Source organism: Pecten maximus, chromosome 12 (assembly GCF_902652985.1).
Source record: "Pecten maximus chromosome 12, xPecMax1.1, whole genome shotgun sequence".
Classification (NCBI taxonomy): domain Eukaryota; kingdom Metazoa; phylum Mollusca; class Bivalvia; order Pectinida; family Pectinidae; genus Pecten; species Pecten maximus.
In genome coordinates this window covers 41,106,183-41,122,181 of record NC_047026.1, presented here as the reverse complement: position 1 = coordinate 41,122,181, position 15,999 = coordinate 41,106,183, and the positions used below count along the sequence as shown (strand labels likewise).

The 15,999-nt window shown below is 34.2% G+C and overlaps 1 protein-coding gene across 2 annotated transcripts in view; it reads right to left on the bottom strand.

The window, feature by feature from the left end:
* Positions 1-201: 201 nt before the first annotated feature.
* Positions 202-15,999, bottom strand: part of LOC117339215 — a 32,217-nt gene continuing 16,419 nt past the window's right edge. Inside the window, exons 2-3 of one of the 2 annotated variants that reach the window (XR_004535133.1) lie at positions 3,478-8,358; positions 202-3,307 (exon numbers count right to left, since the gene is read on the bottom strand). Coding sequence is in view for 1 of the 2 variants with exons in the window: in XM_033900687.1 (XP_033756578.1) it covers positions 8,329-8,358 (30 nt within the window). In the remaining variant the exon portion in view is untranslated. Of the gene's footprint in view, positions 8,359-15,999 lie in introns of both variants that reach the window. The other variant, XM_033900687.1, reaches the window with a different exon arrangement.

Sequence of the window (15,999 nt, the reverse complement as noted above, 5' to 3'; positions counted from 1 at the left end):
ATATCATGTGGTCAAAATGATTAAACACCAAACAGAATAGAATATATATGCACATGTATACATGTTTACAGATATTGCAACATCCAATGACATGGAGTATTCATAATCATATTATCATATCATCCCACCAATGACAATTATGTTCACTTCAAAGGTACAGATAAACTTTGTTGTTTTTTTTTTGGGGGGGGGGGGGGGGGGTTATCACCCCATGAACAGCAAGGGTCATTTTAAGGCAGGGTTTCCTTGTAGTAGTTGGTGGCTACCTCACTGAACAACATATTGGAGGTGTGTCACATGCAATGCAGAGCAATTATGGCAAAGTTTCTTGCTCAAGGACACAACCATGACAGACCAGTCTGTTTCTCCACTTCTGGAGAAACATAAACAGCCACAGGTGTAATTAAGAAGTGTTTTTCCACACACCTCAGATCTTCACCTGAGCTTACGAAGAAGACCGACACTCTCACCAACTAAGCTTTCGTAGCTCATTCGTTTAAGCATTAGACCCATATTTGGAAATTAATTTGTGACAGGTACATTGTACATGTACTGATAGATAATTGAATAATTGGACGGAGGAAAGAAAACACACAGGCATCAATATTATGATAAAAACAACAACACAGTGTATATCTTAAAGATGATCAGTTGGAAATGTACAAACTACAAAATATTGGACACAGGTAATAACACATCACTATATGGCACATACTATGAGCTCAATTAACACAAACAGCTGACAGTGACAGGGTTTATCTGGAAAGGGAAATAATTAAATTATACTTCTAACCTAGTTCCAAAATTAACCCTTTCTGAAATACTCACATGGTTATTTCTCTATGTTACAGTGTTTTTTATGACAAAAAAACAATCAATAAATAAATCAATAAATAAAATAGAATCAGTTAAAAAGCCCTACAACAAGTCGCAAATGTTTTTTAACAATAATAAAAATAAATCACTGTTCAAATGAATTTGAACTCTTTTATCTACTGATGCAATAACCGGTGTTAACAAGACAATAACAAATCAAAATAATTCACAACAAAAACAATTATACAGCATTCAAGTTTTAAATATCAACAAGTTTATAATCTACAATTAGTTACTACAGCTGGGAGATTGAACTTATCTTCAAATGAAACTTAATTTAAATGAAGCTATTGATGTCTGCACCAGTGTGTCGGCTATCATCAATGATACACTTATATCTCACACCGAGTTCACCAGTGTGTCAGCTATATCTCACACCGAGTTCACCAGTGTGTCAGCTATATCTCACACCGAGTTCACCAGTGTGTCAGCTATATCTCACACAGAGTTCACCAGTGTGTCAGCTATATCTCACACAGAGTTCACCAGTGTGTCAGCTATATCTCACACGGAGTTCACCAGTGTGTCAGCTATATCTCACACCGAGTTCACCAGTGTGTCAGCTATATCTCACACCGAGTTCACCAGTGTGTCAGCTATCATCAATGATACACTTGTATCTCACACAGAGTTCACATGTGGGACTGACCAGGACCTACTGTTACAACCAAATTATCTTTCTAAAGCACTAGTGTATGATAAATGTTTATAATATTGTAACTGGTTTCTGACTTCATCTTGATTATGACTGGTATTTTGTATATACCTGTGTATTACATATACCTACCAGGTACTCGTTATATATACCTATACATGTACCTACCAGGTACTCTGTATGTTCTGTATATACATATACCTATATATACCTACAGTACCTGTACATTATCAGGATCTTGACCTCAGGTGCTGTAAGTTTAATGTAGGTTATGTGTATAACATACATTACTGTTAAACTTATAAATACCATAATTCACCTGTGACAAGCCAAACAGTGACTAGGCTCATTTCCTTCTTGTTTAATTTTATACATTACAATATAGAAGGCAATGCCTAACCTACCAGGTGAGTAGATCCAAGTAGAATAATAACAGAAATGTTTCTTGGAGCTAAAGTTGACAGACCACATGGTGACATTGGTTCTACATTTATCAAATTTTCTAGTGACAGACCAAATGGTCATGTTGGTTCCATTTTTTCCCCAAGTTTCTAGTGACAGACCAAATCATCATGTTGGTTCCATTTTTTCCCCAAGTTTCTAGTGACAGACCAAATCGTCATGTTGGTTCCATTTTTCCCCCAAGTTTCTAGTGACAGACCAAATCATCATGTTATGGTTCCATTTTTTTCCCAGTTTCTAGTGACAGACCACATGGTGACATCGTTTCCTAAAGTAAACCTAAAAGGTCAATAAACATTTGTATAACTAAAAGTGTTACTGTTTTAGGTAATGTAACACCTCTATTTCCATTGTAGAATTGACTTAAATAATGAAAGCCTCAAAACCTCAAAAATAAACCTTAAGTGTATTTTTTTCCAGTAAAATATATGAACTCTGTATAAAGCATGTTTATTTGTGTATTATTTTCTGTGGACACTGTAATGACACATTGTAAACTTAAAAAGGTACACAAAAACTGCTGATATGTTGGAAAGGTACACAATAACTGATGACACATTCTACAAGTACACAAAAAATGATGACTGCATGACAAAGTAAGAAGTACACACGATCTGATGACACATCTGACAAGTACACAAGGACTGATGAGAAAGTAGAAAGGTTCTGAAGAATTGATTACACATGAACTGATAATGTGTAAACAATTAGCAGCGAAGAACATGCTGTGGTAGTTCAAATTTCCCAAGTATTTGGCGCCTGAAAGTCATTAAACATTCCAAATAGCAGAACTGCATTTAAATAAATATTGGACAAGCAATTTAGATCCAGTTACACACAAAACAAGAGTTTTATGTACGTCATTTTTCAGATCAAATATATTGATCACTTTAGCCTGAACACATTCCTAAAATTTCTGAAATTGATATTAAGGTTACAGAATACTGTCACTAAACTTGTATCTAAACTTTGATTCTATAAATTTACCTGAAGAGCTAATTACATTGGGACAAAGTTCATGCTAAATGTTGCATTTTTTTTCAGTTCTTCATTCAAGTTGATATTATTTTTGAATTTTAAATGTAATTGGACCAAGTTTTAATCAGTAGTAGTATGGTAGAGTTTTGGTGTAATCCTGGTAGAGTGCATACAATGTTGTATAGGATTGCTGAGTAAGGTTACATAAACCTCGGATGACAATGCTACCAATGTATTGGACAAATGCTCAATAAATGCAATCAATAATCTATAGCTACATCAGCGACAAACATCTGAGAGACCTAATACAACATCAGCGACAAACATCTGAGAGACCTAATACAACATCAGCGACAAACATCTGAGAGACCTGATACAACATCAGCGACAAACATCTGAGAGACCTGATACAACATCAGCGACAAACATCTGAGAGACCTGATACAACATCAGCGACAAACATCTGAGAGATCTAATGCAACATCAGCGACAAACATCTGAGAGACTTACCATATTAAATACTTCTGGGTAGATAGAGTGCAGTGGGTACCACAGTCCCTCAAATAATTATACACCAAATGACTACATACCTGATAGAAGATGTATAAATTATACCTGACTTTCGGATTAGATGTTTAATGTTACTAATACCTGTACAAGATAGATTATCAATGTCAAGTCAAGGTCATATATCCTAGCTGATAGAAACAGAAATCAATTTAGAAATCATAATTGTATTCATTATACCCCAAATGAATAAAGATAAAGTATTATAATAATTCAAATAGTTAGTATGAGAGTTGACAATACATTTACAGTGTAAGATTTTTACTGGGTATTTTACAAATGAGGTCCTTTTTCAGATAAAATTTCAGAGTGGACCCTTGATCTGTATGAATCGAATTGACTTCCTGGAAAATTAAGTCATGGAAAGTTGATGAAAGCAACCTGAGGGCCAGATATCATATGTAATACTCACTGAAAGTAATATTTTTATTCTCATAGATGAACAGATATAATCTCTGCTCTTTTTAAATTCCTAACAGTATTGATTGAATTGACAGCGTGTTCAGGTGAGCGTTCAGGTGAACAGACTTTTGAACTAGTACATATGTAATTTCTTTATAAAATTAACCAGTGTAGAAGCCTATCTGTGTTGAAATGAAACACATCAATACAATATGCCTCAGAAAGTATTTGCTCAAGCTGAAATGATACTTTTAATTGCACAAATTATAAGCAGTGAACCGATTACTGTGATTCAGCAGGGTAGAGAATAGCTCATTTAAATTTGAATTAACAAAATCCTCGTGTGAACCATACATATACATGTATGTTTGCCAATGTAGATGAAATTTTCCAAACAGTCTGATTAACTCAACGCTTATACTCATTACCAATGACTACAGCTCAAAAGCAATCTAAGGTAATCATTCTGCTTGAATTTTAATTTGGAGATTTTGTTATGCAGGATCAAGTTTCGCCTCTTTCAAGTCAAAAGAAAATTTGTCATTGATAACCTTTGCTTTCAAAAAGACCTACAACATTAAACAAACAATAGAAAAAATACTTATCAAAATGTGTCAAAACATTGCGATATTGATTATACTGTAAATGAAATGCCAACATTATTTCAACATGATCAACAACGTAAAAATCTATAATCAACATTTGATGTGGTATTACCTCACAATGTGGGGACGTCAACAAAAAATTACCGGTAACAAGGTTTTTTTGTAAAAAACAATAAAAAGTGAACATCTTACACATTTCTCAATTCTATATTCCAACAAAAATAAACTTTACACATACATATGTATATAGACTTAAATGTGTGAAATGTCTTTGAATAGACCATTATCATGTAATCATTACCTGATAATGTTCATATTATTCAAATACATGTACATGTACTGTACATTTATAAACAATTTAAATTGAGTTTCATTTTTAAAATTCTGAAAAATAAATTAACTAATTAGTAGACATTAATTTGAGCTTTTTGATAAGTTTAGTAAAATACAAAAATACACAATTTTCATTAAAAAATTCATCAAATGTCAGAAAATGGACGGTTTCTGGTAAAAGGAAATAAATGATTAGGGATTTCATAAACATAAGTATAAAAAAACATGATATTAAAGACAGTATCATAAGTAACTTTGTAAGAGCACACTTTAATGTCCTGTACAAGGTTGGATTTCCTTTGTCAGTAATGCCACAGAGGTAGTCTTATCTTTGATTTCACTAACAGATATTGCTTTTATGAAGAAACTGAGCATCTTTCTTCTTAGAGACAAGAATCAATAATTGTTGCGAGTACAGCACTCGCCCACACAGGTAAAAATATCCAGTTGTTCATATCAGGTCAATGACCCAACTAAAGTGAACATTAACAAATCATAAAAAAAAAAAACGCAATAAAAAAATAAATTTTCAAATAAATATTGTGTACAACATTTCAAAGATATTTTTTAATAATTTAACTGTTCATCATGGAAAATACATTCCGATGTTTAGAAAAGGTCACCGCTTTTAAACTCGTGGATACATATACATTGTAGCATCAAGTCAACATATACACTTAATTATGCCTGTTATCAATAGTGTATGAATCATTACATTTATTTAAAATCATTGTTTTAGATTGATATATCCTAAAGTATGTAACATATTTGAATTTGAAAAAAAAATTAAACTTGGGACAAATTTTGAAAAGATATTGAGTTGAAGAATGATAATTCATACAGTGCCTAAAATCTTTGTAGGCTTTTTTGTGTTTACATATTATATATTGATGGGGATGTAAAGACAATCTGTTTCCATTCACTTAATTCCTATTAAATATTTAATTCTATTCAATCATTGACTGATCACTATATTTTACAAAATTATTTCTAACAAAAACTGAGGATAATCCTGAAGAGCCTACCCCTTGTATATGAACTTCAAATCCTTACATGATACTTAATGTCTCTGTGCAGGCTTCACGAGGCTAGTAACTCCTAGCCAGTAAAATTCCTTTTTGTTGACAGAAGAAACACTATATATGTGTATATAACTCATTAGTCAATACTTAGGCTTCATATCTAAACCTTAATATCAAATTTTAAATTGATGACTTTTTCTTATTTAATAAAACAATACAAAAAAAAATGATAATTTAGTAATACTGCATGAACACAAAATATTCATGCACCCAGAAAACAATAAAAATAAGTTAAAGGTACATGCTACCTTTTGTACCTGTATGCTGTTTGATAAATCTTCAGGAGAGTTACAGATGTACATAATGTACCTGTATGCTGACGAGTTACAGATGTACCTGTATGCTGTAGAGTTACAGACGTACCTGTATGCTGTAATGTACCTGTATGCTGACGAGTTACAGATGTAACTGTATGCTGTAGAGTTGCATACGTACCTGTATGCTGAAGAGTTACAGATGTACCTGTATGCTGTAGAGTTACAGACGTACCTGTATGCTGACGAGTTACAGATGTACCTGTATGCTGTAGAGTTACAGACGTACCTGTATTCTACAAGAGAGTTACAGATGTACCTGTATTCTACAGGAGAGTTACAGATGTACCTGTATGCTGTAGAGTTACAGACGTACCTGTATTCTACAAGAGAGTTACAGATGTACCTGTATTCTACAAGAGAGTTACAGATGTACCTGTATTCTACAGGAGAGTTACAGTTGTACCTGTATTCTACAGGAGAGTTACAGTTGTACCTGTATTCTACAGGAGAGTTACAGTTGTACCTGTATTCTACAAGAGAGTTACAGTTGTACATGTATTCTACAGGAGAGTTACAGTTGTACCTGTATTCTACAGGAGAGTTACAGTTGTACCTGTATTCTACAGGAGAGTTACAGTTGTACCTGTATTCTACAAGAGAGTTACAGTTGTACATGTATTCTACAGGAGAGTTACAGTTGTACCTGTATTCTACAAGAGAGTTACAGTTGTACATGTATTCTACAGGAGAGTTACAGTTGTACCTGTATTCTACAGGATAGTTACAGTTGTACATGTATTCTACAGGAGAGTTACAGTTGTACATGTATTCTACAGGAGAGTTACAGTTGTACATGTATTCTACAGGAGAGTTACAGTTGTACCTGTATTCTACAGGAGAGTTACAGTTGTACCTGTATTCTACAGGAGAGTTACAGTTGTACATGTATTCTACAGGAGAGTTACAGTTGTACCTGTATTCTACAGGAGAGTTACAGTTGTACATGTATTCTACAGGAGAGTTACAGTTGTACATGTACCTGTATTCTGTTTAAATCTAAAGGAGATCGAGTTACACACTAAGTAGCTGCTAAAATATCTTCAGGAAAATTTTGAAAATGTTGATGAAATGATTGATCGTTTTAAAATGTTTGCTAATAGATAGAAATTGACTAGGCACAGCTGTTGGAATTTCAAAACTTCAAGGAGATAACTATCACAAGTACTTAAAGTAGCACATGATCCTTATGACAAATGTTGTTTTTTAAAGAAAAATTTCATACATATTCATTGAGCTTGTGGTAGCATGTAAAATATTTAATCCATAATTAATTTTTTTTACCATACTATTGTATTACGGGTATGTCCAGAAAAAAAATGATCACCTTAAAACATGAAAAAATATGTTCTTATTACAACTTCAAATTCTCCTAAATTTTCATTGAATTCATGTATTGAATTCAACAAAATGAATTATGTTACCATGTACTAGAATACATGAAAATCTCATTCATACAAGACAAAATTTAACTACCTTTATAAATTTAAGTACAATGTAATTTAAAAGCACAAATTCTCTTGAAAACTTCTAGGTTTTCATGGCAACCATCTTAAATTATTTTTGGCATTTTCATTCACAAAGTTTATGACACACAAAATCTATACTTTCTGACTTCAGACTAGTTACTACAACAAAACAAACAATGTTACGCAGGTGTGACATGGGACTCAGGTGATGGTAGAGAAATGATGAATCAGCCTCCGGATGATGAGTCTACGATGAGGATGACGGTACTTCATCGTAACAATACTAAACAATAATTCACTGGGTGAAGGTCACAATCCAAGGAGTGGCTGTACACAGCCTTTTTAATTCAATCCAAGGTCAAGGTTACATATACGGATTTAAATTAAGAGGAAGGTCAAGGTCACACACATCTTGTATTAAATACAAGGAACAGATCACATGTGGTATGACTCACGGAGAGACAAGATTACACAGGTTGTTATTCAATCCAATGTCAGGGTCACACACCTTGCTATAAATATACACTCCAATGTCAAGGTCACAAGAAGTTTCCTGGGAAATCCAAGGCCAAGGTCAACAACACATCAACTCCTGGAGTCGTTGTTTGTAGACTTCTGTAGGTAAGAAAAACAAGTATATAAACAGTGATTATTTTATGAAAATGTCACTTCATTTTTAAAACTGAATGCATTGATGAATACATCATGTGTTAATGTGAAGAATCAAAGAAAATTTTAACAAAAATAACCTATTCTATACGAATTGTACAAACATATTAATGTTGAACCCCAATCATGTGTCTCATGATCAATTAGACCTTAAGCTGGTTCATATTATATGTCATGCTATATACTAGGCTGCTGATACATGTATGGTTAAATTCATATAGAGAACTTTGACTGGTTCAACAGAGTATATAGTTCACTGTGTATTACTGAATACATATTTACGATGATTATATTATCAAGATATTGTACATACATGTTTATTTCACTTCTAGAATTGATAGGATTATTCTACGCACAAAAATGAGCACTGATATAGAGCTTAAATGACTGACTCAACAAAATCTTAATATACACGTAGCAAAGTCATAAGACGCTACTATACCCCAGTTAAATTCTGGATTATAATTTGTTAAAAGGTTTGTTTATTATAGTTTAATAAATATGGCAGATCATCATTAAACATCAAGAATTGAGGTCATCAGAACATTCCAAGCTAAAGTTGCCGATTTCATGGCTTCATCGTGATACGACTTGAGAAAACTTTATCGATGTGTGAGATTTGTACCTCACGTTATGTGAGGATTGCTTCAACGTGAGAAGGGACATTTTAGGGACATTTTAACATGAGTTTTTTTGTCTCACATGAGTGAGTTGGCAACCCTGCAGGATGTGATGTTGGTCAGTTTCACATTGGTGATCTGGACAAGGGACGCAGCTTAATGGTGATGTACAGTTATACTTAACATTGCAAGTTAAATAACTGAAATTAGAATTAATATTGTAAGATTTAGTTCAGATCTTATTAAAGAGGAACAGTTGTCTTAATTAGTAATTAATCCCTGCCTTATCTTCCGAATGTATATGCCCTAATTAGCCCAACATGTAATTCAATAGTAACACTGTACTCTGTAATACATAATAAACCAGCAAACCAATTATATATAATTACTGGTCTAAATATATCCACCAACACACTACCCACACTCCCGTCTACGTGACAGAGACAGATAATCTCAATTAAAAACCCACCAAAACGTTCCTTATACGGACTGTTGTACATTGTTCAGGTCTAAATTAAAAACAGGCCAAAGATTTCATAACTGTTGCAATATTCTCAAACCCCACTTATAAGATCTCGACAGGCCAGGTAATGATATTGATACTAAGATAAACAAAATTTAAGATTGCATGTCGACCCTCTTCATACAGTATGGAGATATTAACACATATGTAAGTCTGTGAAGACATTACAACCTGAAGTACAACTGTTTGTGTACAGAGTATATAAAGGTATCTAAGGTGTAGTCCCAGCAATAGATAAAGGGCAATAACTCCGACAATAAGCTTATGTTCTATCTGATAGTGACTGTTACCAGTAGTACAGAGGTAGGACTGACTAATACTAGACTCCCCAATCCACCCTGATTCCCACTCTGTCACAAACACTTTCTAATAAATACAAATAAGGGGAAAATAGCAGATCAAAACAGTAAACAAAGATGTATGCGCGGTAATTGAAATTCAGTGTAAATGTTTACCGATTTTGGATGAAAACTCTCTTTGAATCACCCAGACAAGATTTGTAACTGTAATTGGCAATTATATATACTGCCATAAAAATAAGCAGATTTTAAATATAAGCCAGATTGATCTGCACGACTTTAGAAATTGGGATGGATACATCCACATCAAGTTAAAAAAGTTTGGATGTTTACTGTTATAGCCACACATACACCTCAACAACAACCCCCCCACCCCCCACCCCCAACAAACCCCCTAACACTTCATTAAGCAGGGTTAAATAATACCAATGGTCCACAGAAAAATATATCGCCACCCGGTAAAGTCACCTATATATAGTCACACCATAGACGGTCATATACAAAGGGTATATAGTGGATTAAAAAATCTAGATTAATTAATACGTAATTCTATTGCAAACATTTTCTTTGGTGTACCTGATCATAGACCTGTGAGAATTGGACACGTACTATTTATTTTGAATGCTCCAACACCAGCTGACCTCATGTTCTATATCTCAGTCTATTGATTTCCCCCCCAACATCTACTGCAATGTATTATATATTACACGTTGTACAGAAATCCCCACTATAGACCTACCTATACAGGGTAAATAAAAGCACAGCACTGTGACTTATTTCCATAAAAACCTACTGACTTTAGAGGCTTATACTATGATGTCTATATTGATTTAGATATACTTCATGAATATCTGAAACATATTGATCTCAACTATTCATGAATTTAAGAAACTATGCATTTAAAATTTTAATATCATTAAGGAAATTTATCCAAAGAATATTATAACTACATGTATACGTACAAAGTGCCATTTTTTAATGATCGTACAATTTACCTCAGGCATAATGTATTTACAAATGTATAAATATTGGGATTTTTCGTGTATTTTTTCTGACATCACGGAAGTTCTAACTTAAGTGAGTCAAGGTATATTATATTTTATAATTATTAGATATATAAAGCAATTTAAATTTAAACATTATTAAATGTCATTAATTGCACATGTTCATCACACCATAGGGACCCTTATGACTTACCTGTGCAAGTATCAGATTTAATTAACTAACCCAGCTGTACAAACCTGGGATATGGCCTTAATTATTGTGGTAAACACAGGACCAATGCAAACCCATGAAAAATTCATGGCTGACCAGCCTATAGATCTAATCCATCCTGTTGCAGATATCATGTCAGAGGCAGACATTTTTATAACCTTACCTGTATTAATTAGGTAAACCACAGGTAAAAGTCTTTAATGAACCTTTAGTTTTTTGACCAGGTGCAGTATCGTTACAACATGTAAACACCCTAGGTAACCAACATGTTTTTTGACCAGGTGCAGTATCTTTACAACATGTAAACACCCTAGGTAACCTGTGGATTGAATGGGTTTTCCCACAAGAATCCTGATAGTCTGTTTTACTGGTGTGTCTGGTGTATTTTCTATGTGTATCACAATTTAGCCTTTCATATATATATTTGAATATGATACAATCGGAAGCCGCATGGTATAGGAGATGATTGGGTCATATTTCACGGGTTTTGGTTTAGAGGAGATGATTGGGTCATATTTCACGGGTTTTGGTTTAGAGGAGATGATTGAGTCATATTTCACGGGTTTTGGTTTGGAGGAGATGTTTGAGTCATATTTCACAGGTTTTGGTTTGGAGGAGATGATTGAGTCATATTTCACGGGTTTTGGTTTGGAGGAGATGATTGAGTCATATTTCACGGGTTTTGGTTTGGATCGAGGAGATGATTGAGTCATATTTCACGGGTTTTGGTTTGGAGGAGATGATTGAGTCATATTTCACGGGTTTCGGTTTGGAGGAGATGATTGAGTCATATTTCACGGGTTTCGGTTTGGAGGAGATGATTGAGTCATATTTCACGGGTTTTGGTTTGGAGGAGATGATTGAGTCATATTTCACGGGTTTCGGTTTGGAGGAGATGATTGAGTTATATTTCACGGGTTTTGGTTTGGAGGAGATGATTGAGTCATATTTCACGGGTTTCGGTTTGGAGGAGATGATTGAGTTATATTTCACGGGTTTTGGTTTGGAGGAGATGATTGAGTCATATTTCACGGGTTTCAGTTTAGAGGAGATGATTGAGTCATATTTCACGGGTTTTGGTTTGGAGGAGATGATTGAGTCATATTTCACGGGTTTTGGTTTGGAGGAGATGTTTGAGTCATATTTCACGGGTTTTGGTTTGGAGGAGATGATTGAGTCATATTTCACGGGTTTCGGTTTGGAGGAGATGATTGAGTTATATTTCACGGGTTTTGGTTTGGAGGAGATGATTGAGTCATATTTCACGGGTTTTGGTTTGGAGGAGATGATTGAGTCATATTTCACGGGTTTTGGTTTGGAGGAGATGATTGAGTCATATTTCACGGGTTTTGGTTTGGAGGAGATGATCGAGTCATATTTCACGGGTTTTGGTTTAATTTGTGGAGTTTATGTCTCCATCCTTCTGCATGACAATATTAGTTTTGCAATCTAAAGACTTCTCTTTTCATCTGCCATTAGCAAACCGTATATACGTAATCACAAATTTGGGTGAGCTCTTAATACATTGAATCCTGTTCCTAGGTTTGAAGACTTTTGAAAAAATATTTGTGGGAGTTTTTTTACTACAAACAGCAATGCTTTTAATGAAAGTTTGATGACAATCCATTAATATTTGTGGGAGTTATTGCATAGAAACTGAGGTTTTTAGTAACCAAGGGGTCATAACTCTGCCAAATAAAGTCTGGCAAAAGTGGCAATCAAATTTGACCTAGCCCTTTAGGCATTTAACCTTGTTATCAAGTTTGAAGAAAATCTGTTAACAACTATTCTAATTATATTTCACAAAAATGGCAGAAAACAATATTTTTAGTGAATCAAGGGGCCATAACTCTGCCAAATACTGTCAGGTAAAATTAGCAATCCAACTTGGTCGAGCTGCGGAAATATGTTAATAAATGTTCCAGTTATTTTAAGGAAACAGCAGAAAATAAGGTTTTCAATTAATCAAGGGGTCATGATTCTTCAAAATTAACATCAGGCAGAAGAAAATCTGTGAACATTTGTTACAGTTATTGCACGGAAACAAAGTATGACAGCTGACGGAGAGACAGGCGGAGGGATAAACAAATGGACAAAACCAAATTAATATCCTCTGTTACAGTAAAAGCGGGGGATAAAAGTCAACACTATGCAATTATAATTGGACCTTTGTTCTTATAGCATGTTGATCAGGACCATCAATTCATCTGGGTGAGAATTTTATGGGAGATGAAAATCTTAATGACCATCAGTTTTTAATAACCCAGGGTGAATTAAACAAGTCAAATATGGTAATCAATCCACTATAAAAACATATAGGACATTCACACGACCTTGTCCGACTCAAATGAGCTCAAGGAAAAACAACAAATTATATCTATACATCTACAGGAGCTTTCCGGTGAACCACACACGCGAATCATAAATTAATCTTATTGTATTTATTATTGATAAATACCTTCAAGCCCGATCACATTCTTTTGAAAGTAAATTTCATTCTCACAAACGGTGAAATGTTCTATGCACCAACAGATCTATTCTTACTTTTACAATTTATGTCGCCTCAGATCCCCAGAGCTTCAATAATTCAGGGTTCAATAGAACAGTGTACTAGACGGATGTAGACATTGAAAAGAGAATTTTCTGCTTAGATCAAATGGATTTCAAACGGAAGCTTGTACATGAAATGATTAAAAACTACATCTCAATGTATTAAAATTTAACGTACTGGAAACATATTTAATTTATACAAATTTAATTACAAAACCAAATTAAAACAGATTAGAGAAATGATGAATTAGCGCTCCAACAATGATTGCCATAGAAACCAGCACAAGAGATGCTCAAATAAGATTACCGCTAAAATATGTACATCTGATCATGAACTTAAACAATTAGGTAATCCCAATCTCAGGTATGTCCTATTAACAGCCAGGGTCATTTAAGGATGTGCCAGGTTTTGAAGGTGGAGGAAAGTCGGAGCACCCAGTGAAAAGCTACTGGCCTACGGTCAGTTACCAGGTAGGCTGCAGTGAACTGTCTCATATGGGTTTCGAACTCGCAACCCTGAGGTGAAGGACTAGTGATAATGTGTCGAGACACCTTAAACACTCGGGTATATTATTACAGTAAGAATTTCTCTTACACACCTTGACTCCAATTTTCGTTGGAAACAACAGGGCTCCATTTTATTTGTGTGAGACTTTTTAGAGCTGATTCAGAGGTTTTTGGGGGCAATATTATTGTCATTCCTGATTGAAGTTTATTTCACGTTTTGTCAAATTAATTATTTGTACCAAGTTTTAATTGTAAAAGTCTCTCACCCAATTTCTTGAAATAAATATGGCCTAATTATGTTTATAGTAGAGATGGAGAGAACATTGTAGATATTTATCAGGAGTGAAAATTAAATATAGCATTATATCACTGAAACTCCGGATCAACCATGGGATGTTGAGATTTTTATTTTAGGGAACTCAAAAAAGCCTCACCTAGTCTGAATCACAATACATCAATAAAGTCGGTTACTTCACCAACTATGGGGCTGCAGGGGCCGAGTGGTTAAGGTGTCCTGACACTTAATACTAGCCCTCGATCCACCTCTGGGTTTGCGAGTTCGAAACCTTCGTGGTGCAGTTGCCAGGTACTGACCGTAGGCCAGTGGTTTTTCTCTGTGTACTCCGGCTTTCCTCCACCTCCAAAACCTGGCACGTCCTTAAATGACCCTGGCTGTTAATAGGACGTTAAACAAAAACAAACCAAACCAAAACTTCACCAACTTTATTTTCCCCTTTTATCACATTATTCTAACACAAAAGCGGCGTCTTCACAGCCCGTTTTGGAGCAAGTTTTTGCATATTACTGTTATTTGCGTTTATTTTGTATATCGACACATATCCTATTGAAGATCATCACCAAAAAAGATACTCATTCACAACAAATAGCGGACGTAGTTCCTTTATTTGGCCAAAAACTTAACACAATTTTTTATTTGGCTAAACATTTGGCTATAAATTAAAATTAAATCACACTATATATTGAAACCATCTTATCCTCTGTTTAATCTAAATGTATAATCATGCCCATAGATATATAAATGAATACATGAATGTTGTATTTTAAGCGAAAAATCGTGGAGTGTGTTTCCTAGATATCCACATATAATTTTCATTTTTTTTTTTCAGATTTTTGCCAAATAAAGGAATTACGCCCGCTATTTGTTGGGATCAAGTAATCCTTTTTAGTGTAGGTCTTCAATGGCTATGTGTTGATATACAAACTGGATGGAAAATAACAATATGCAAAAACTTACTCCGAGGGCCATTGAGACACCATTTTTGTGTTACCGAGTCCATGTATATGACGTAGGTTAACCCCTGTTTTATCTATCTATTGCTATGTAATGATATTTTATAACATTTTCTATATCCGGCCACCTAAATACAATGTATGATATATATACATAGATGGATATTTTACTCAATATTGGACATGTTTATTAATTCAGCAATCGCTCCTCGTAAAAGCCAATAAGAAAATTAATCTTCCATGAACTAAAAAAATATTGTAACAGCCTTTTGATAAAGGTTTTAGAAAAGTGACATTTCCAATCCATCTCTGACAAAACAACATCATTTCTCTTTGGTAGTGTCGATGACGTATTCATCAGAACAGAATTCTAGGCTATTTCAGGTTCAATATACACACATAATTGATAAACCATGAAATTTTTCATGTTGTCTACTAATGAACATATCAATTTGAATATCTAGTCACCGTCCATCTAGTTTCCTCTGACAAGAAACTCATCAATAAACAGTCAATTAGACCTGTAGAAATTCTCTCTCTCCATCAATTAGACCTGTACGAATTCTCTCTCTCCATTAATTAGACCTGTAGGAATTCTCTCTCTCCATCAATTAGACCTGTA